The 21,516-nt window shown below is 42.1% G+C and overlaps 1 protein-coding gene across 1 annotated transcript in view; it reads right to left on the bottom strand.

Annotated features, from left to right (window-relative positions):
* SYNRG (synergin gamma) overlaps positions 1 to 21,516 on the bottom strand; it is a gene marked incomplete at both ends in the record, with an annotated part of 71,014 nt that overhangs the window by 3,903 nt on the left and 45,595 nt on the right. Inside the window, 5 exon segments of the mRNA XM_084239086.1 lie at positions 8,960 to 9,108; positions 12,016 to 12,112; positions 12,591 to 12,644; positions 13,709 to 13,872; positions 14,937 to 15,530. Of these exon segments, the coding sequence (XP_084095212.1) occupies positions 8,960 to 9,108; positions 12,016 to 12,112; positions 12,591 to 12,644; positions 13,709 to 13,872; positions 14,937 to 15,530 (1,058 nt within the window).

The following is a 21,516-nucleotide window of genomic DNA, read 5'->3' as shown; positions in this document are numbered from 1 at the left end:
GGATGCCCTCTACAGGCCACCTTAAATCGAATGCCATCTACTTCAATTGGCAAGAATTTCACGCAGTTAGTAAAGGTTAAAAAAACAAATTCTGTCACACATGACCTGCACACACTGATGAGTCCGAGTCACACTTGGATATAGAATCCTGAATCTTTAGCAAATAATAAACTGCTAAAATGATGTCCAAGAAAGTAATTATTAAGGAAGAAGAGTTTGGTAATTACCATTCTTAATCAGTATTGTTTCTCCTTCCAGATCAATGGTAGGAGGAACCTTCTCTCTCCTCTTAAGTGAGGCATACTAGGACCTTGTCATGACCAATAAACTGTGAGCCTAAGTCATCTATGTCACTTTTGGAAGGAAGCCTTTAAGATCAAATGCTATCTGTCACGTTTCTCTGAACATCCCGCGCTGACCAGCCATGCTCCAGGGGGTGGAAGCTGCCAACCTAGGTCTTTGAGCGAGAAGGACATGGCACAGAGGCCCTCCAACACCAGATGGACATGAGGCAGGAGCAAGAAATAAATCTTTGTTGTTTTACGTTGCTACGATGTATGTGAGTCACTGCAGCATAACCTTGCCTCATTTTACTGATATTCTCTAAAGAGTGATCCAGACCCAGGGTCCACAAGCAATTCCAAACTTTTGATTCTGGCACGGCACAGTAATACTACAGTCCCGAATCAGTACAAATTTGGCGGCTTAAAATAACATCAATTCACTTATAGTTCTGGAGGTCAGAAGTCTAAAATCGGTTGGTAGTACTGCATTCCTTCTGGAAATTCTAGGGGAGAATCTATTTCTTTGCTTTTTCTAGTTTCTAGAGATTGCCTACACATTCCCTGGATCTTGGTCCCATCTTCCAAGTCAATAGCATAGCATCTGCCAACCTTTCTCTCTGCTTCCACCATCTCGTCACTTGTTCTCACTCTCATGCCCTCCCCTGATGGGTCCTGTGATGACACTGGGTCCACCTGGATAGTTCTGCAAAAGTTTACCCTCTAAAGACCCTTAGTATGCAGAGGCCCTTTTTCCATGTAAGGTAACAAATTCACAGGGTCCAGGGATCAGGACATGGGCACCTTTGGGGGCAGACGTTACTCAGTCTGCCACATCCACATTCTGTCAACTGAGGACAGCCATGCAGAGACATGATGATTCTGTCTCTAAAACACTGTGATGCTGGCAAGATAACAAAAATATTATTTCTATTAAAATTAAACCATTCTCCTGATGTGCCATAGCAATGGAAAGTACTCTGAAATTCACTGCTTATTTCACATTGGAGGGACGTATAAAATAATTTACATTATAAAAGCAGAATCACAGAGCCTGTATGAGCCAGTGTGATTTTCAATTGACTAGAGATCAGGAGAATAAACAGTCCTTTGTTTTTTTGTAGGTTTCACACGGCAAAATGGATTAGTTTTGTTTTCTAGGAATGAATCTTGTTCCAAACCTACCCATATCCATGAGATACAACCTTCATAACAGCTCACTCAGGGGCTAACCATTACATACATCTCATCTCACTAAAATAGATGACTTTCACCTCTTAACAAAAGCCAGTTCCTCATAGCCTGTGCACAAAGGAGATAAGCTGATGCCACCAGAGGGAGTTTTAGTCCATGGAAAAAGGGAAGTATTAAAGGGAAAGGGAATTTTAAACTTTGCTAGTATCAAATTCAGCTTAAAAATATATGTGAGGGGGGCCTCCCCAGTGGTGCAGCGGTTGAGCGCTGGGCTGCGAAGCTGCCTGCAGCCTCTGCAGCGCCGGTTTGATCCCCAGCCACTGGGCGAGGGTTCCACATGGCATGCAGACCTCTCCTGCCGCCCGGTGCTACCCTCAACAGTGTACTTCATCAGTCTGCCTGTTCTGTTCCCCGCTCTGGCTCTGGTGAATTCTCTCACCCTCCCGCGCTTCTGACTGTACCCAGTGCTTGTACAAATAAATAAATAAATAAATCTTTAAAAAAAAAATATGTGAGGGAGCAACAATTTGGAGTTTAAGACCACACTCTGCTTTCCAGACCCCTACCATCACCACTGCAATGCAGCACCAACATTCTGGGACCTCTTCACTGCAGAAGAGTGATGGAGCCACCCTTTCATGAGAGTAGCTTCATGGAGTCTTCATGTGAAGGAACAAGTTTTTTTTAGCATCTTGGAAGCTGGGACTAACACAATAGGGAGAATGGATTTTTACACTGATGCACATTCAAGTCTAAGACTTGTTTCTTCGCCTGCAAAAATGGGGATTTTACACTACTGACTTCATGGGACTGTCACCAGGATTAAATGAGAATGAATATAAAGCATATAGCACAATGCCTGGCAGGTTCCAGATGCAAAATAAGCAGTAATAAGGAGATTGCAGCAACTGGACTCATTAATAAACTTAAAAGTTCTACTAAAATGAACCAGTGGTATAAAGTGCTAAGATTCCACTGCCGCCTTATCGCGTCTCTCTCTAGAGTAATGATTGCTCTGCTCTGAGCCTCTAATCTAGAATCCTTGAAGTTTATGTATCTTTGTTGCAACTGAACTGAACGACACAGATGCTGGTTTGCAAGTCACTTACATTTATGCATGTATTTTCAGAGTAAAAGCTCCAGGACAAGGTACACCTTACACTGCTGTGGAATGTATGCCATTCTTCATGTAGTGGCGCATTCAACTAAGTTTTATAGATCAAGGAGCAACCAGTTATCAGGAGGAAATGACAAGTATAATCCGAAAAAATATCTGAGCGAGAACGATTGTTTTTGTCACAGCTAACCTGGTAGAAAAAACAGTTGACTGGAAAAGCGTAGGCCTCTAGAGACACGAATACTCAGTAGTGTTCACATGCAGCCTGCAGTGCACTCCTTTGGTGCCTAGCTGCAAACTAATTAATCTTCTCATCCTGGTCAAGCATCTAAAGAGACGCCAGGAAAAACCACTCTCCAGCAGCTAGACATGGAGTGGGCCCAGTGAGAACTAGACAGCAGCACGATGTCTGGTCAGTGTTCCACTTACCTCACATTTTGCCACCCTGAGGAATTAGAATGGCATGTGAACTCCCGCTTAGAGGGGTAACCAAAACGAACAGGCTTTCTTTGAAATTACAAAGTCAAATTCCCTGGCTTCCTTTAAAAAATTCCAGACAAAACTAATCATTGGCATTGGTGTAAAAAATCAGAATGGGGGATGACTTTGTGGAATGGTGGCCCATCCTATTCCTGAGAGCGGCCTGGGTGGTATGGAGCATGCGTTTGTTAAAACCCACTGAATGATAAAACTAACGAAACTCACTGTGAGTGGTATAACTAAAAGTTTTGTATTTTACTATGTACAGATTTTAGTGAAAAAAGAGAAGAAAGGCTGGCAGGCGGGCAGAGAGTAGAGAGCAGAAGGCAAGACTTTCTCAGGAGCCGCTGCAGCATGGCAGGAGCTGCAAAGTATGAGAAGCAGCACAGGGTGGTAAGAGGCGTCCCCTCTCCTGTTATTAGTAGCTACCTCGGAAACAGACAGCAAACAGGCCAGGCTTCTCCACAATTATCACACATTAAAACTAACACAGGGCCTCCCCTGGTGGCGCAGGCAGTTGAGCGCCGTGCTGTGAAGCTGTCCGCAGCCTTTGCAGCGCCGGTTCCATCCTGGCCGGCCAGGGAGGGTCCCGCATGGCGTGGCAGACCTCTCCTTCTCTCGCCCGCTGCTCCCCTCAGCAGTGTGTTTCGTCAGTCTGCCTGTTCTGGTCCTGCTCTGTCTCTGGTCAATCCTCTCACCCTCCTGCGTATCAGGCCTGTACCCCGGTTCTTGTATAAATAAATAAATAAAATCTTAAAAAAAAAAAAAAAACACACCAAAAAACCGACTAACACAAAATGGGCCAGTTAATGTGTTTGCTCTTTTGTGTTATCTTTTCTTCGAAGAGTTCATGGCAAAGAAAAATGCCTGCGATCATAGCCATCTTTTTCTAACAGTACCAGAAGAAAAAGAGGGGTGGCCTATTTAACAGTTTATGTAGAAATCTAGCTTTCAAAGTGTAACTACAATGAGCAACTGACTGCCACCGAAACAAAGACCCTTGAAGCTTAAGTGGAGACTGGGAAGCTTTAAGCTATCACAGTCCTATAGGATACACGTAGAGGAAACAATGTTAAGACCTTGACTTCAATCAATTGCTGCCAGGAAGACTCCTGGTGCTTCATCTCTTGATACTAAACAACACCCTACTCTCCCCCAAAAGGCTTCTGCATTTCTCTGGTTTTACCCACCCAGCTTGCCCATTTCAAGGAGGTGAGAGTATAGTGGTTAAAAAAGCATACTTCTGACTGTCGGAGAGAATCCAGTCTCTGTACTTCAGTTTTTTCCATCTGTAAAAGTGGGGCAGAGAGAAGTAGCTATCCTCAAAATCTTTGTGAATATTAAATCTATACAAAGAGTTAAAAATAGGGTCTAGCATATGGTTAGCACTCACTGAAAATTGGCTCATGGGGATGATTATTCAGACTTAATCTGGCTCATTTCAGCACGAGAGTAGGGAGCAGAAGGGAGGTGAGACAGAAGGGACCCAGCCACACTGCTCTCTAGTCTCATGCGTGGTCTTAATATCTTGTTGCTATAAAAACATGGAACACACAGATTTTGAGGTAAGATCTTTGTAAGACAGCAGAGAGGCTCTGATGAAGGGTGCTGCCAATGACGCAAAGGTAACGCAATGATCTGTGGTGACAGCTGTGACCCAACTGGCAGCCCCCCGGCACCTGCGTCTCCATCTCTAGCCAAGCACTCCACTAGTGGCTGAAGCTCAGGAACACTACAAAAATACTGGCTGGGTTTCATCACCCAAACACAGCCCTATAACCATTCTGGCATATTTCCTTCCAATCCTGTAGTAACAGTTTTAATTTGAATTATGATTTCCTGATTAGCTGTGCCTCCTTTACAAATCACTTTGTGATTTTGTTCCGCTTTTATGGCAATGTTGGCACATTTCTCACTGATGTGTATGTTTTCTTTGTAGCGCAAAGACAAGTCTCCCATCAGTATGCACTTCCATTTTCCCCTAGTTTACCGCTTATTCTATTTTTTCCACACTCAGAATGACTTTCACTCATTTGTGCTTGGAGTCATGCCATTTGGCCTATAGGGAGAGATTTCCTAAGAAACTACTCACTGAAACCTGTTGCTTTATTTACTCAAAGGGTATTTCTGAAGATAATGTAGGTTACATCAGTTTCCTCTCTCTGAGATTCCACAGAAGAATGTGCACTCTGATACTGGTACCAGAAATAATTATGCCTCCCCTGAGGTAGGAGGGTGGTGGGTTTAGCTTTACGTCACGGGCACAGTGAATCATGGAAGGGACAGGTTGTCTTTATATAGAATCCCAGAAAGAGTCAAGTCAGCTGTATAGCCCACCACCAGCCAATGCAAGCACTTTAAAAAGCACACGTTTTTCTATATTTAACGTCATTCCCGGCTTATTTTCTCTCCCCTACTTTCCTGTTCCCTTCGTTCCAATCTTCCTTACTCGTTTATTTTAAAACTTTAAAGTAGTTATTTAAATTATGAGGTATACAAATACTGCATATTCAGTTTGGAAAAAAACTGGAAGGTTCAAAAGTATACAGGTTTCCCCACCATCTGAAAGTAGAATGTTCCTATTTGGTATGATTTGGTAGTTTTTTTTTTTTTTGGGGGGGGGATACTCAAAAATTTTTCCATATAAATGGGTGCTAGTGGCATTCCCAGACTCAAAAACAACACTTCAAATCATACCAAATAGGAAAGTCCACTTCTGGATAGTGAGGGAGACCTGTAAAACAGAGCAGAAAGTTCCAACAAACACTATTAGAACACAGAGAAATAAGGACATAGTCCTGCTTTTAAGGGGCTGACAAGCTAGTGGGCAAAAAAGTAGATGCACAATTCCCAACAAGCATGGATATGCAAAGGAAGGGATTCTATCAGGGACTCCTGGGAGGACTTCTGTGGGGAGTGATGCAGAATCCAGAGGAAAAGTTGTCTAACAGAGTGAGGGAGGCCAGTGGATTTCAAGTGATGAAAAGATCTTATACACTGAGCTGAGGAGTCTGACTGAACTGGATCCTGAAGACGGTGAGAGCCTAGCGCAGGATTTTAAATGACATGATTAGATTTGCTCTTTGGAAAGAAATGTCCAGTCGTGGCATGCAGAACAGATCGACAGGGAATAAAAAAAAAAACAACAACAAAAACCAGTCATCCTTGCTATGTGGTCAGAAGTGATAAGGACCTGAATGGTTTTACACATTAAAAAAGGTTTCCTTTTGGGCCTCCCCGGTGGCGCAGCGGTTGAGCGCTGGGTTGTGAAGCTGCCTGCAGCCTCTGCAGCCCTGGTAGGATCCCTGGCTGCTCCCCGGCCACTGGAAGAGGGTCCCACATGGCGCGCAGACCTCTCCTGCAGCCCGCTGCTCCCCTCAGCAGTGTACTTTGGTCCTTCTGCCTGCTCTGCTCCCCGCTCTGGCTCTGGCGAATTCTTTCACCCTCCTGCACTTCTGACTGTACCCAGTGCTCGTATAAATAAATAAATAAATAAATAAATAAATAAATAAATAAATAAATATTCTGGGGGGGGGTTTCCTTTTTTGGGTGGGAGCCTCTCCTGATGGCACAGGCGGTTGAGTGCTGTGCTGTGAAGCTGTCTGCAGCCTCTGCAGCGCCGGTTCGATCCCGGCCGGCCAGCGAGGGTCCCACATGGTGAGCAGACCTCTCCTGTTGCACCCGCTGCTCCCCTCAGCAGTGTATTTCACCAGTCTGCCTGTTCTGTTCCCCGCTCTGTCTCTGGTGAATCCTCTCACCCTCCCGTGCATGTGGCCTGTACCCCAGTTTTGTATAAAAATAAATAAATCTTTAAAAAAGAGTTTCCTTTTTTATTATATTTTCTAGCCACTGATAATACGTAAGAATGCTATGAATTTTTGTCAAGTTCAGTAAATTTAACTGCTTGAGTTCAGATTGCTGGAATTATAATTATTTTTTAAACATTTATTTATGTATGTATACAAGAGCTGGGGTACAGGCCAGAGGTGCCAGGGGTGAGAGGATCCACCAGAGACAGAGTGGGGAACAGAACAGGCAGACTGACTGAAATACACTGCTGAGGGGAGCAGTGGGCGAGTCAGGAGAAGTCTGCCTCGCCATGTGGGTTGCTCCCTGGCCAGCCGGGGATTGAACTCATGCTGCAGAGGCTGCGGATTGATTCATAGTGCGGTGCTTACCCCCCTGAACCACCAGGGAGGCCCTGCTGGAATTATTTTGTATCACAAAAATGTAATTTTTCTCTTCTTTTTGAATATTTGTACTTTCTCGCTTACTGTGTTGGCCAGAGCAGTCTTTAAAAATGTAATTACTGGGCTCCCCGGTGGTGCAGCGGTTGAGCGCTGGGTTGCGAAGCTGCCCGCAGCCTCTGCGGCACTGGTTCGATCCCCGGCTGCTCCCCGGCCACCAGAGGAGGGTCCCACATGGCGCGCAGACGTCTCCTGCTGCCTGCTGCTCCCCTCAGTAGTGTGCTTCAGTACTTCTGCCTGCTCTGCTCCCCGCTCTGGCTCTGAATTCTCTCACCCTCCCACGCTTCTGACTGTACCCAGTGCATGTATAAACAAAAAACAAACAAACAAATAAATAAATACATAAAACATGCCTCTATTAAAAAAAAAATGTAATTACCTTACAATGTAAAATTTTAAGTTATAAATTGAAAAATGGTCTGAGGGAAGAAGAGAGAGATTTGGGAAATGATTTAAAGTTTTAAAGAAGTAACTATTACAAACTAGCAGCAACATAACAACAGTGAGAGGATCTGCTGCTTAGCACATGTTGCCGAGACGGCTGGCATGCACTGGGCTGGCAGCACAACACCGAGAACCGACTCCTGCCCCGTGGCTGTGATCACTCAGACAGGTCATGCAGTCAGAGGGGAGGGAATGGAAAATGGAATAGCACATTTACTCCAGCTGCGGAAGGAAGATAAATTTCTGACTATTGTGAAAGAAAGGATAGTTATCAGAGACAAACTGAATAGGTATGAATATATAAAAATAAAATAGTTTTGCCCAATGAAATATAAAAAAGGGGAAGTAATAGAAGAGGAAGAAAATAATTGCCATAGCTTACTAGCATGTGCATGTGGGTATAAATCTAATATAAATATGAAATCTGTAAGGCCTATAACCATATTTCATTGCATAAATGGTCAAATGATCAAAAGAGACAGATGGATTGGTTTACACATAAAGGAAATAGAAATAAATTAACATGTGCAATACTGCACAGCCTCTATGAAATGAAAGAAATGTAAGAACATCTTAGGGAATCATTACATATGTGTTAAGGAACTGGCAAAGAAAGCTAGAATACAATGTAAAGAAATCTGAATTTGTATATTACTATCCCAACTCTCTGGAATGCCACATAATAGATGAAGCAATAGCTATAGTGCTACATGTATATACATATAAACAAATATGCTGATCTCTAAGTCCAAATGGAGGGAAAAAAAAAGTAGAAATATCTTATTTAAAGATAAAGACAGAGTAGATTTATGCTAGGGAAAAAATTAAAATAACCCCAAAACCTAAAAATGTAAAAAGGTTAAGCCATATGATAGCAGCAAGACATAGCATATAGCTTTTTAAAAAGACACACATAGGGACATAATTAGAAGTGCAAAGGGAAGAACTCAAACAATGCTTTGTAAAACATGCATATGTGATTAGGAAGGATACAGACAGAAGAATGGATGTTTTCCTATATTCTTATTTTATTTAGGTGCAGTGGGCCTGGGTGCTATCAGGAAGCCTCCCTGTAACCTAACATGACACAGTCGGCACCTGCATCCTTCCTTAAGTGCCATTATAGGGCTACACACCCAGCCTCACTACTTAGGTTGGTGGGAAGGAAAGCAAATGCTGAAATGTAATGCACTTACCGTGAGCGTGGCGAGTGACATGAAGCCTATTAGGTTATTCCACACTTTATCGATGTCCTTTAGCAACTGCTGGAGTTTCTCACTGCACACTGCAGTAGCTTTTATTCCAAGCTCCACACGTTTAGTTACTCTGTACACCTCAACAACACCTGGCAGAGTGAGAGAGCAGAGAGTTAGGTGCTAGAAGTACAGAGGATGATGACCAAGATAAGAGATTACTACTTGGTGATATCTTAGTTGGAACTAAGGACTATATCTGGACAGAGGGGAACTTACCGTTCCTTGGGACCAATTCATCTTTTTCTTTTTAAAAATTATTTATTTATACAAGTACTGGGTACAGTCAGAAGCACAGGAGGGTGAGAGAATTCACCAGAGACAGAGTGGGGAACAGAACAAGCAGACTGACGAAATACACTGCTGAGGGGAGCAGCGGGCGCGACAGGAGAGGTCTGCGCACCCTGTGGGACCCTCACTGGCGGCCGGGGATCGAACCAGCGCTGCAGAGGCTGCGGACAGCTTCACAGCCCAGCGCTCAACCACCAGGGGAGGCCCCAATCCATCATTTTTTTTTTTTAATTTTCTAAAAAAAAAATTTATTTATTTATCCATACAAGCACTGGGCACAGTCAGAAGCGCGGGAGGGTGAGAGAATTCACCAGAGCCACAGCAGGGAGCAGAGCAGGCAGAAGGATCGAAGTACACTGCTGAGGGGAGCAGTGGGCGCGACAGGAGAGGTCTGCTTGCCACGTGGGACCCTCCTCCAGTGGCCAGGGAGCAGCTGGGGATTGAACCGGCACTGCAGAGGCTGCGGGCAGCTTCACAACCCAGCGCTCAACTGCTGTGCCACTGGGGAGGCCCCCAATCCATCTCTTAATGCCACCATATAACTCACTGATATAAACACACAGACCCTAGGGGCCTTCCTGGTGGCATAGGGGTTAAAGTCTCAGTGCTATCAAGCTATCGCCAGCCACTGTGGGCTGAGTTCGATCCCCGGCCAGAGGGCAAACCCACAAGTGGCGCAGACGACCATTAATGTCTCGCCTGCTGCTCCCTTCGGCAGTGTATTTCAGTGTATCTGTCTGTTCTGCTCCCCACTCTGTCTCTGGTGAATCCTCTCACTCCCCACACTTCTGGCCTGTACCCTGGTTCTTATATGCATAAATTAAAATAAACCTTTAAAAAACCCAACAAAACAGAGACTCTAGAGCTACACTGCTTGGGTTCAAATCCCAGCTCTGCCACTTACTAGCTGTATAACCTTGGCCAAGTCATGTAACCTCTTTGTGCCTCAGTTTCCTCATCTGTCAAATTGGAATAATAACAGCACCTCCTCAAAAGACAGCTGATAGGATTAAAGGGGTTACTACTGTAAAAAGCTTAGAACAGCGCCTGTAGAAGAGTAGGGTTTATACAAGTACCAGCTGTTTGTTGTTTTCTGGCTTATCTATGAGCCCCTCTGTTTGAATTTGGGCAATTCCATTAAACAGACTGAAAATGGGAACATTAAAAGTTTAAAATAAACTGAACGTCAGTATCATCATGAAGTAATGAAGAGTATCTCATTCTTCTGAATGTCCAAGGATTTACAAAGTGTGACTTCATGTCTCTTTGTGTACCTTTTATACACTTACTAGCACATAGGGAAGTTCTTTTCCTGTAATCTGTATATTGTGGCTGAACTCTTCAAGCAAGATGCCAAGTATCTTTCATTTTCTGAAGATAGTTACAGACACATCCCCTACCTCCTCAGGAGAGGAATGGGAGGGGGGTGTCCCGGGGGTCTTTAGAGAGGCACATGTTAGCCTCATGTATAACAGTATTGTGGCTTTCCTCTCCCTTCCCAGGCAAAGGGCAGGAATTACTGCTCACCATAAGTGAAGTGAAGAAACCTACTAGAAAGGAAAGAGGCACCCCATTACCTGGTGACCATCTGTTTATGTGGCAGGACTGTGTCTGTGTGAGCAAGAGAGAGGAACCAGAGAGACGTGGCAGAATTAACACTGAGAGCACACCCCCTCACTAACTGCTCATTCAGCAAATAAATCTGAGTGACTACAACATGCCAGGCATTAGTCTAGACTCAAAAGTGAACAAAAAGACGAAAATCCTTGACCCCTTCTTCTCCCTAGTGGAGGGAGAAGAGATTAAATGAAAACAAAATAGTAAAGGTGATAAGACTAGGGAGAAAAATCAAGCAGGTAAAGGGAAATGAAGTAGCAGGAGAGAAAGGATACAATCTTGATAAAGGCAGGCCAAAGGAGGCCTCATATTATTTATTTATTTTTTAAATATTTATTTATGCATACAAGAACTGGGGTACAGGCCAGAGGTGGGGGTGGTGGTGAGAGGATTCACCAGAGACAGAGTGGGGAGCAGAACAGGCAGAGTGAGTGAAATACACTGCTGAGGGGAGCAGCAGGTAAGTCAGGAGAGGTCTGCTGCGCCATGTGGGTTGCTCCCTAGCTGGTCGGGGATCGAACTCGTGCTGCCGAGGCTGCAGTTTGCTTCACAGTGAGGTGCTTAACCCCTTGCGCCACCAGAGAGGCCCCATAGGTCATGTCTTAACTAACCCCTTGTCCACTAGGGAGGCAAGAGGAGGCCTCATTTTAGATGGTGACATTTGAGCAAAGAGCTGAGCAAGCACATGGCTTTGACTTGGGCCACCCTTGAGCCAAGGGAGGGAAGCCAACACTGAATTAGACAGACCGAGGTTTCAAGTTGGAGTGGATGTTCTAACAGCTGAAGGTGGCCAGGAAGTTAAGGAAATCTGTGATGCCATTAGTTCAGACTCTTTGATAAACTAGTACCACAAATGTAATTTTACATTTTGTTAGTATATGTACAATAACAACTGGGAAACTTAGTAACGAAGATCTTAAATCAAATAGTTGCCACTGTCTGTGACTTTAGTGTCTTATCTACAAACGCAGATGCTACTTAGTCATATGTATCTTGAGAGATTAAGATTAAAATACTTAACAAAAGGGAAAAGCGAGAATACAGCAGTGCAGTGCCGTGATTGTGAATAAGTGATACATAAAAGAACATACCTAATAAATATTCCATGCCTTGAGCTGACTGAATTACTTCTGTGCAAACGGAACTACTGCTAATTCCATTTAAGGTGTCATTTGCCTTCTTAATGACCTATAAGAAATGAAATCACATCACCTTATATAATCAAGAAAAGTCATTGCAAATCAATTTACTATTAGAAAACCCAACAGGAAAGTTAGGTGTGAAAAAACATGACCGACTGATGTCTGTACATGATTATGCTGAAACAAGCCTGAGAATTTAGTTTTAACCTTGAAGAAGGAATTCTCCATTTCTTTGGAAAAGACAGAGGCTCTTGAGCTTGAATATCATTTTAATTTAGGTAGAGTTACTCATATCATTTTGTTCTACCTTAAACACAGTGATAGGCAAGGGCACAGCTGACATGGGAGCCAGCGTTGGCCATCATAAATGTGACAGATGCCTCACTTCAGATGGTCACTCTCTAGAGAGCTTCACTTTGCACGAAACCTTAAAGATGGGGTGCTCAACCCTGCCTCTGTCCATTGAAATGAACCAAGGCGGCGGCAAAATGACCCAAGAAAACTCGTACACTAAGCATACTCACTTCTAGGGCGCTTCTCAGACATCTCTGCCACTCATATGCGTATCTCTCATTCTCCTGTGAATTTTATAAAAAGAACTGGGTTAATCAGGCAGGCTGGGAATCCTGTACTAATGACTTCTGTCAATTTGAAGAGCACCGGAAGACTTTCCCTTTCATCAAGATCACTCTAGTTCAAACATAGTTCATCGTTTGATCCCACTAGTGATTATTAAAACCAGTAACAGGGGGCCTCCCCGGTGGCACAGCGGTTGAGCTCTGGGTTGCGAAGCTGCCCGCAGCCTCTGCAGCGCCGGTTCGATCCCCGGCTGCTCCCCGGCCACCGGAGGAGGGTCCCACATGGTGCGCAGACCTCTCCTGCCGCCCGCTGCTCCCCTCAGCAGTGTACTTCGGTCCTTCTGCCTGCTCTGCTCCCCGCTCTGGCTCTGGTGAATTCTCTCACCCTCCCGTGCTTCTGACTGTACCCACTGCTTGTATAAATAAAAAAATAAATCTAAAAAAAAAAAAAAAAAATCAGTAACAGGTACAACTCTCAAGCTCATGACTTGTGAACCCAAGGGAAATGTTTTGTAGCTGCTTCTCTCTGCAAATGTTGCCTCATTTGTTCTGCAACGGTAAGAATTTCAGCAACGATTCTCCCCACCCAGGTGTCTAGCACAAGAGCTGGTACCAAAGCCCAGCTCTTGCCCGGCAGTTCTGATGTCGTGTGTGTACGTGCATGATGAGGAAAGGGTGAGAGGGAGGTTCAGCATGGCTGTAGCAGGAAGCAAGCATGGACGAGGATGTAGCGAGCAGTGAGATCCAGAACACTGCCCGCCTCTTCTCTACTGTGATACTTTCACATTCACTAAGATGACAAGGTCTAAGTGCTCAAAAAGAATTCTTCAAAGCACTCCCTCAATCCTCGTGAAGTCCCGTGAACCACTTTTAGTGGGTGACACATCTGCGAGGTATTTTCATCCAGGATTAGTATCACCATTCTCTCATTTTAACTGCTTATTTTATGCCTGGTGCCTTGTGATTTCCTGCTGCTCACGTGAAAACTGCAAACATTTTGCCATGAGACCCTCAGTGCTCAGCTGGTCTTTTACTTGCCTCCTGTGGAAAAGCACCCCACTCACCTCCACCTCTCCGGTCAGATCTTTGTACTTGTCACGGATGACAGGCAGAGCCGGCTTCTCACTAAGAGTGTTGGAACGGTCTCTGAAAGGTTGCTCCAAAGCAGGCGAAGGGGAAGAACGGCTTATTTCTTTATCACCAAGGCTCAAACTCCTCTTGTGTGATCCTGGGAGAAAAGGATGGCACAACCAAAGGTTTTGATTACTCAGCTTAGTTCAAGGAGAGGCTCTTCCTTGCTAACGTGACCCTCTTCTTTATGTTTATGTCATGAGGCAGCCATAAGCAGGATCCTTACCCATCCTGTTTAGAAAGCCACATGCGAAATCCTTTCAACTGTTCTTTCCTGCTTGGTTTTCCTGCCTTTAATTTTCTCCAATTCTCTTCTCTGGTCACATTCTCTCATAATTCTACATCCAGAATCACTGGAGTCTAGAGGACAAAAGTGCCCTTCTCAATATCAATGCAGAAAAGTTGCACTGTTTTTCTAGGTTTTATAGATTTGCACTGAGCTTCTACATACTCCCTGAATCTAAAAGCAGCCAGTGATTCCTCTATTAGGACGGGATTAAAACAGAAGGGGCAAACTCAAATGTCTTCAGACAACAGGCAGTTGGAGGTCAGTTGGAGAAAGGAAGATGGGGAGACTGTGACCTTGGGGCGAGCACACTCAATGTACTGCTACTCAGCTCCAGCTGATTGCTAAGAATTCAGGCCTACTGTAGCCAGATATGACTTTTCAAAAAAACTGGAAACCCAGAACATGAAATCTCATGACTTTTACGTATTGGCAGTTGCTTTACATATTAGAAAGCTTTTTTGGTGGGTCAATTAAAACAGGTCTGCAGACTGGGTCTAGATCCACAGTTACCCCGTCGCAGTGTTTGGATTAAAAGAAACAGTGTGCAGCCAAGGAACACAAGCAAAGCTGACTTGCCTACAAATGGATCAAGTCCATTTCCCCAGCTCTTTTAACACAATGCACCTCTAACCAAACAAGCTAATGAACAGATCGTGTGCCATGCTTGTTTTTAGCTCCCACGCAGTTATCTGAGAGAGGCTTAATTTCAGTTCAGTCTCAGGGAAACCTTTCTTATAGCTATCTGTAACAGACAGTAATTCCAGATATCAGAAAAGCTACTTCCTTCTAAACCAGGGACCAACTTTTTATTCTTAAAAAGGAACATCTCAGTGAACAAACTGACAGCAAAATCTACGTTGAAAGCTACTCACCTTGGACAGAAAGGTCAAAAGTTGCCAGCTCACTTCTGATCATTTCTTCACTGGATTTCATTTTGCTTTGTGAATTGGCCACTAAAAAGTCAAATTTGCTGATTTTAGGCTTTTCACTTTGAAACTCTCCAAAGTCATCTGAACATTCTTTGGGGGTATCATAAGAAGCGCTGCTGGAAGCTGGGCTTGGACACACAGCTTCTTGGTTCTGTTCAGCAGCAGGCAAGTCCTGCCTTGTGAAATCTCTACTGTCCCTGCTTTCACATTCCTTTTGCTCAGTGGTCTGAGGAGTCGCATCTTTAAAATTGGCAAATGCTGGAAAGGCAGCCTCTGGAAGCACATCTTCGATTGCAAAAGTTGTTACCTTGGAGAGAGACGTCATGGTGATGTTTTCAGAACTGCCAAATGAAGTCTCTTTCTTTTGAAGAACTGAAGCAGCTGAGGAGGATCCGCTTCCTGCTGAGAGGACAAATGGAGAGAGTTTTCTGCCCTGAGACGCATCGTCCCTGTCTGACCAGTCATAGCTTGTAAGTGTGCTCACTGCAAAATTGCTACTGTAGGTTCCAAAAGCAGCATACTTTAAGTCCTCTATATCTGAAAGGGAAATAAGACCCTACAATTAGAGGCGAGTTCACAATTCAGGCAAAGTGCCCTAAACTCTGCAAATGTCTAGCATATTTGACCAGTTTTATGTTATGATGGAGTTAACTAAATTTAGAGTTTGTACTAAAATTAAAGTTGGACTATAAAATCTGATCTTTAAAAACCCACATCATACTTGAGTTGACATTTATGTTTCATTAGAAAGAATCTTTGGATATAAAATTTACTAAAAAAAGATAGAAGGTTCATCTACCAATATATATATTTTTGATATAAGATTAGGGTTATTTAACTGTTCACTTATAAACTTAAAAAAGTACTTAAATATTTCCTACCTAAAACAGGTTTCTTCTGCCTTGACTTTGTTGGAAAATGTTCCTTTAAAACATCATATGAAACATACATGACAAAAAAAATTGACAATTTCTCAAAACTAAAGTGAAAATAACAACGTTTTTTAATCAATTATAAGGAGCTTTTGTCTTCAAAAAGGCCAAACATGAGATTTTAATTAAGTAATTACTTACCTAGTTGTTATTTTGGTCATATAGACATCATATTGCTGTGATGTATGAGGAAAGAAAGATCAATCTAATTTACTTTTAGCCCCTAAAAAAACAGAACCATAGGTCTGGATCCTGTTGGGTTCTTGCTTTTCCTCTAGGTGTCAGTCCCTCATTTAAAAAAACAAACAAAAGAGGGCCTCCCTGGTGTGCAAGGGGATAAGTACCGCACTATGAAGCAATCCGCAGCCTTTGCAGCACGAGTTTGATCCCTAGCCTGCCAGGGAGCAACCCACATGGCGCAGCAGACCTCTCCTGACTCGTCCATTGCTCCCCTCAGCAGTGTACCTAGGTCAATCTGCCTGTTCTGTTCCCTATGCTATCTCTGGTGAATCCCCTCACTCCCTGTATCTTTGGCCCATACCCCAGCTCTGGTATGCACAAATAAATCTTAAAAAAAAAAAAAAGAAGAAAAAGGAAAAAATGCTGGGGTAGAAGGTCCATTTTACAAAGCATTCTTTTTTTTAGAGGCATATATTTCTATTTATTTATCTGTTTGTTTGTTTGTTTATACAAGCACTGGGTACAGTCAGAAGCGCGGGAGGGTGAGAGAATTCACCAGAGCCAGAGCGGGGAGCAGAGCAGGCAGAAGGACCGAAGTACACTGCTAAGGGGAGCAGCGGGTGGCAGGAGAGGTCTGCGCACCATGTGGGACCCTCCTCCGGTGGCCGGGGAACAGCCGGGGATCGATCCGGTGCCACAGAGGCCACGAGGAGCTTCGCAACCCAGCGCTCAACCACTGCGCCACCAGGGAGGCCCCAAAGCATTCTTAATGTATGTTTAAATAACTTCAGAGGTAGCATAGAAGAGCAGAAATGAGGTTACGTTTTTTAATTTAGACCTGGGTTCAACTCCCAGCTCTGCCACAAGTTATTGAACATCTTTTAGCCTTAGTCGGCTTATCTGTAAAGGAGGAGACCTTGTACTTGGAAGGGCTGTGCTGTGACAATAACCTGATAATGAGTGTGCACTGCCTGGCTTAGCCTCTGCTGAGCATGAACATAGTTGCTACCAGCTAAATTTGACATTTAGTTGCTGCTTTGAGGCCTAAAATGGAATTACCTCACAGGGAAAGTGCAAAGTCAACTCATCATTTTAGTGGTCTTACTAGGGAACAAGTTTCTTGCCCATTTTCAAGAAGCAGCACTAGTGGAGGCTGGATTATATAGGTATAGAGAAGTATCCTTTCAGCTCCCCTGTGCTTTCAGCCTGCAAACTTGTGTTGATTTTCATTTCAGTCACTGTATGAGACTGTACGCAAGTCTCCTCTATGACAACCACAAACATGGTTTATAAGAAAAATGCTCAAAATGTTTGTGACCCAGATTTTCATACCTAAGTCAACAAGTGAACCAACTCTAGGTTGTTTTTTCTCTTTTTCTGAGAATTGTTTTCAGAGTTAAACTTTCCCATAGTTCTTCTAAGAGTATATCCTAAATCTCTCTCTCCCTCTTCAATCCTATTAGGAAAAGGGACTAAATAACAAAAATGGAAAATCCGGATATACCCAAAAAAAAAAAAAAAAGCCAACTTGGCAAGAGTACATCTCTTTCACAGAACAACACTGTATTTTAAAATTCTGTAATTTAAATGGTACCCCCTTCAATTCAGCTCATTAAAGAGGAGGGGGGAAAAGATGCAGGTAAAAAAAAGTGTAAGTTTAGAATGGACGAAACCAGGCTTTAGGCAAAACCCTTCCTTAGTCTCTAGTAATAGTGTTTTGTTTTCCCCACTATTTAAAGGGGTCTTAAGGTGCCTTGACTAAAAGACTAAAAAGGAGGTGAAATTTCAGTTAAACACAAGACTAGTCTTCAAGGGTTATATGCATTCAGAAGGATGTTTTACAACATGGATTTTTTTTATGTGATCCTACAGAAAGCTTTTTTGGGGAAGCTGTATCACAAACTACTTCCAGAATGTCATCTACTAAAAGGGTAGCAATTTTCCTAGAGACCAAAGATTAACGAAAAGTTAAGCTCTAGTTCAAACATCACAACCAAGTTGCTATGGCAATAAAAAGGCCCCTTGTGCACAAAGACAAAAAGAATTTTTAAAAACAGAACTGATTGCAATATAATCAGGCAAAAGGTATTCTAAGCAATAAGGGATCACCTTAGCTGAAGAGATTTTAAGTATTCCTATAACACTATAAGTCTCCAATAAATTTTATTTTTTACTAAAAATGATAAGCCTAGCATTTTGCCTTTCGAAACAACTCACAGAAATGACCAGAGACTGAAAGAATGAAAGACTTAAAATAAATCATACCTATTAAAAAGAGTAACTATTCAAGATATACTAAAATCAAGCCTCAAGGTTAATTTTTACACTTTACTTTGCTTATTGATTGGCAGCGATAGTTAAAAACATTTACTAAAAAAACAGTTCATTTGAACACATAAGTACTAAAGCTGATATCACATAAGGATGTGAGAACACTGCATTCTAAACCTTAGCATTTATAAGCAAAATAAAGAGAGTAGTATTTCCTGGCATGGTGAGTACTAATAAGTCATTTTCTAAGAAAAATATAGTAAATCAGTTCCCTGAGGGTAGGTTAAATGAGAAAACACCTTATTTCCCATGTTAACAGAGGTGTGCTTTCTGGGCAAATTAAATGCATTACTGTATGATGATCTTAAAAATATTCAAGATCCTGTAAGACCTACAACATAAGTGATAGAAGTCCCGGCAGGAATAATATGGAATAGCCCACATTTTATTTTGTGATCACTGAAAGTTACTACAGACGGGTTTTCACTTTGATAGCTGAATTCTGAAAACTGTGAAAGAAAAAGGAAAAATCGAGAATGGGAGCAACAAAATGAACAAAGAATTACCACTACTGTATTTCCTCCAACCCTGCCGGAGAGCTTGTACGCTGTGCTGGCTTGAACAGCAACTGCACACAGATCATATGCCAAATTGTGTGCTTTAATACAAGTATTTGTTTGGAACCAACAATGTGCTATTAAAGAGGCCAAAGGAATAAACTATACAATCTGGTTTCCATCATGGATTTCAAATCAAGACATGGGTTTCCTGCTTATGTTGGCAAGTAATCCTATCAGTCTCTCCCATAACCTCTATTCAAATCCCTTCTGAATGGATGTTGTACACAAAAACAAGGTGTTTCTTGGAACAAAGAATGTGAGCTGCCACTCCAGGATACAGAAGGCCATGCTGATTCCCTGGACACTTTCTAAAGCCCTCAGCATATACCTAGGTGATCAAGAGTCACTGGCTTTTGGGAAAAGGAAAAAAGAGAAACATATTCAAATTCCAATATTTCTAGTGTCTTACATATCAATAAAAATGTTCGTTGAACTAAGGAAATCTCTGTTTCCAAGTACTGTTTTAACCCAAACTTCATTTACCAAAAATACACTTTTCAACTTTTTTCCATCACTGGCTCTACTCTACCTTCAGAAATCAGTCATATTCACAACATTGACTAACTAGAAATCCTGGTCTCAGGTTGAGTCCTGTGAGTCTCAAACACCTTGATAGGCGCTGTGGAGGAAAACAGGAATGAAAGTGATCAGTGTGAGCATGACAGGTTGTACGATGCCTTCTGATGTTTTCTAATCTGTATAGAAACCTCCCATTTTCATTTGTACTGACTCCAAAATCTATGGCTTTAATTATATCCACACTACCTGTAAGCATCTTTGGGTTTCTATACAGTGCTTTAAGTTCAATAAAGAAAAGTGACAATCCTGTGAATATTTTAAGTCAGAGGAGACTGGAAGGCCAAGGAATGGTGTCAGCGGGACTACTTGTGGTCATTTTAAAAATCTCATTAAAAAGCAACAACAACAAAACACAAAAGGAGCACAGAGGAGGGCAATTACAATGGGGGTCTCTTGGTCACGCAAAGAAGGGGGCAGCACTCGGAAGACCCTTCTGTGCTTATGACTCTGCTGTGCTCTCAAAGCTGCTCTGGCATCATTTCCCCAAACACCTTACCAAAAGCAGTCTATTGATATTAGAACTAAGAGCTTGAAGCAACTCTTAAAAATCATTTGATTCTTTGAGTCATTTTAGCACAAACCAGCTTCTTTTGAGATTGTGTGTCCCCCTCATAATCATTTGCTACTTTAAAAAAATCAGCAGAGATTTTACTGTGAACAATAAAGTGATTGTAGAATGTAAATACATTTGTGTAATTTCTCAGGCACTTACGTATGAAGTCAAGCGCTAGCTGTATCTTACTTAGCATTGGCAGTAAACGAAACTGTTTTTTCCCTTTGTTTTAACCTATAGCATAGAGTTCTTTAAGTATGTGTCACAAGTTTATATTATTATTAAAACTACTTCCCTAAAAGTAAAGTCACACTGAACAACTGCTCAACTTGTGAATGCAATTATGTTTTACACACAGTTGTATTCAGATATTTTCTGCAGCTTGCTCAAGTAAATGCAGAAATGAGCTGAAATAATATAGTTCCGGCAAGGACCAGTTAAGCATTAGATAATTCTGCTGATAAAGGAATTCCTTAGCCAAAGCCACCACACGGTTAGCCTTACATGTTCTTGTACATGTCTTATAGATCTTTCTTCCAAATTTCTTAGCAGCAAACATTGTAATGAAAACATAATGCATTTAAACGAGATTTTCGAAACCAAGCATTCAACTTTCAAAAGTGCATGATGCTCTGGAAAAGACGGTATTTTGAACGGCAGGCTCAGCTTTTCTTAGAGTTAATCTAAACCTCAATATGCAACTCTTTTTCTCAAATGGCATATTTCAGATATTATCAGTGAGCTCTCAGGAATCCTATTTAAAATAAAATCCTCATCTTCCACGGTTTAATTTCCTCTCTTCCTCAAATTTTGAAAAAGAACAATGAATTAAAGCCTCAAAATATAAAAAAAAACAAATTTAAAAACATCGAAATAACTCTTTTGTCCCAAAGGATTTTATTGGTCTTGGGTTTCTGATAAAAAACAATACCATTCTCAGGTTTTTAACTATTATTATATTCTACAACGGAAAAAAAAAAAAACTTTCCTAAATTTGGCATACGTCAAAGCCAATTTTCGTGCGTCCTTCTAGAACTGTTTTTTAAAAAGCAATGGTTTAAAGCTTATTGGTTTAAATGAGTTAAAAAAGTTAAATGAGTTTTTAAGCTTATTGGTTTAATGGTCTAAAGCTTATTTTCTCTGAGACATCCTCTAGTCATTTAAAGAAGTTGATTTATAGACTGTATGACTGAAGGAGGCTTCATAATAAATTCTGAAACTGGAAAGATAATGTACTTTACAATTTAGAGGATGGAGTGCCCAATTTCAACTCAAATCAAATTCAGTCCTGAAGACTTCCTGATGTTAACACTGAAGCCTTTCCGCTAAAGAGATGATCAATTTAAATTCAGTTTACAATTATATGGCTAGAAGTGCATCTCAATATT

This window comes from Talpa europaea, assembly GCF_964194135.1.
Source record: "Talpa europaea genome assembly, chromosome: 7".
In the NCBI taxonomy this organism is placed as follows: Eukaryota; Metazoa; Chordata; class Mammalia; order Eulipotyphla; family Talpidae; genus Talpa; species Talpa europaea.
This window is presented reverse-complemented; position numbering and strand designations above follow the sequence as displayed.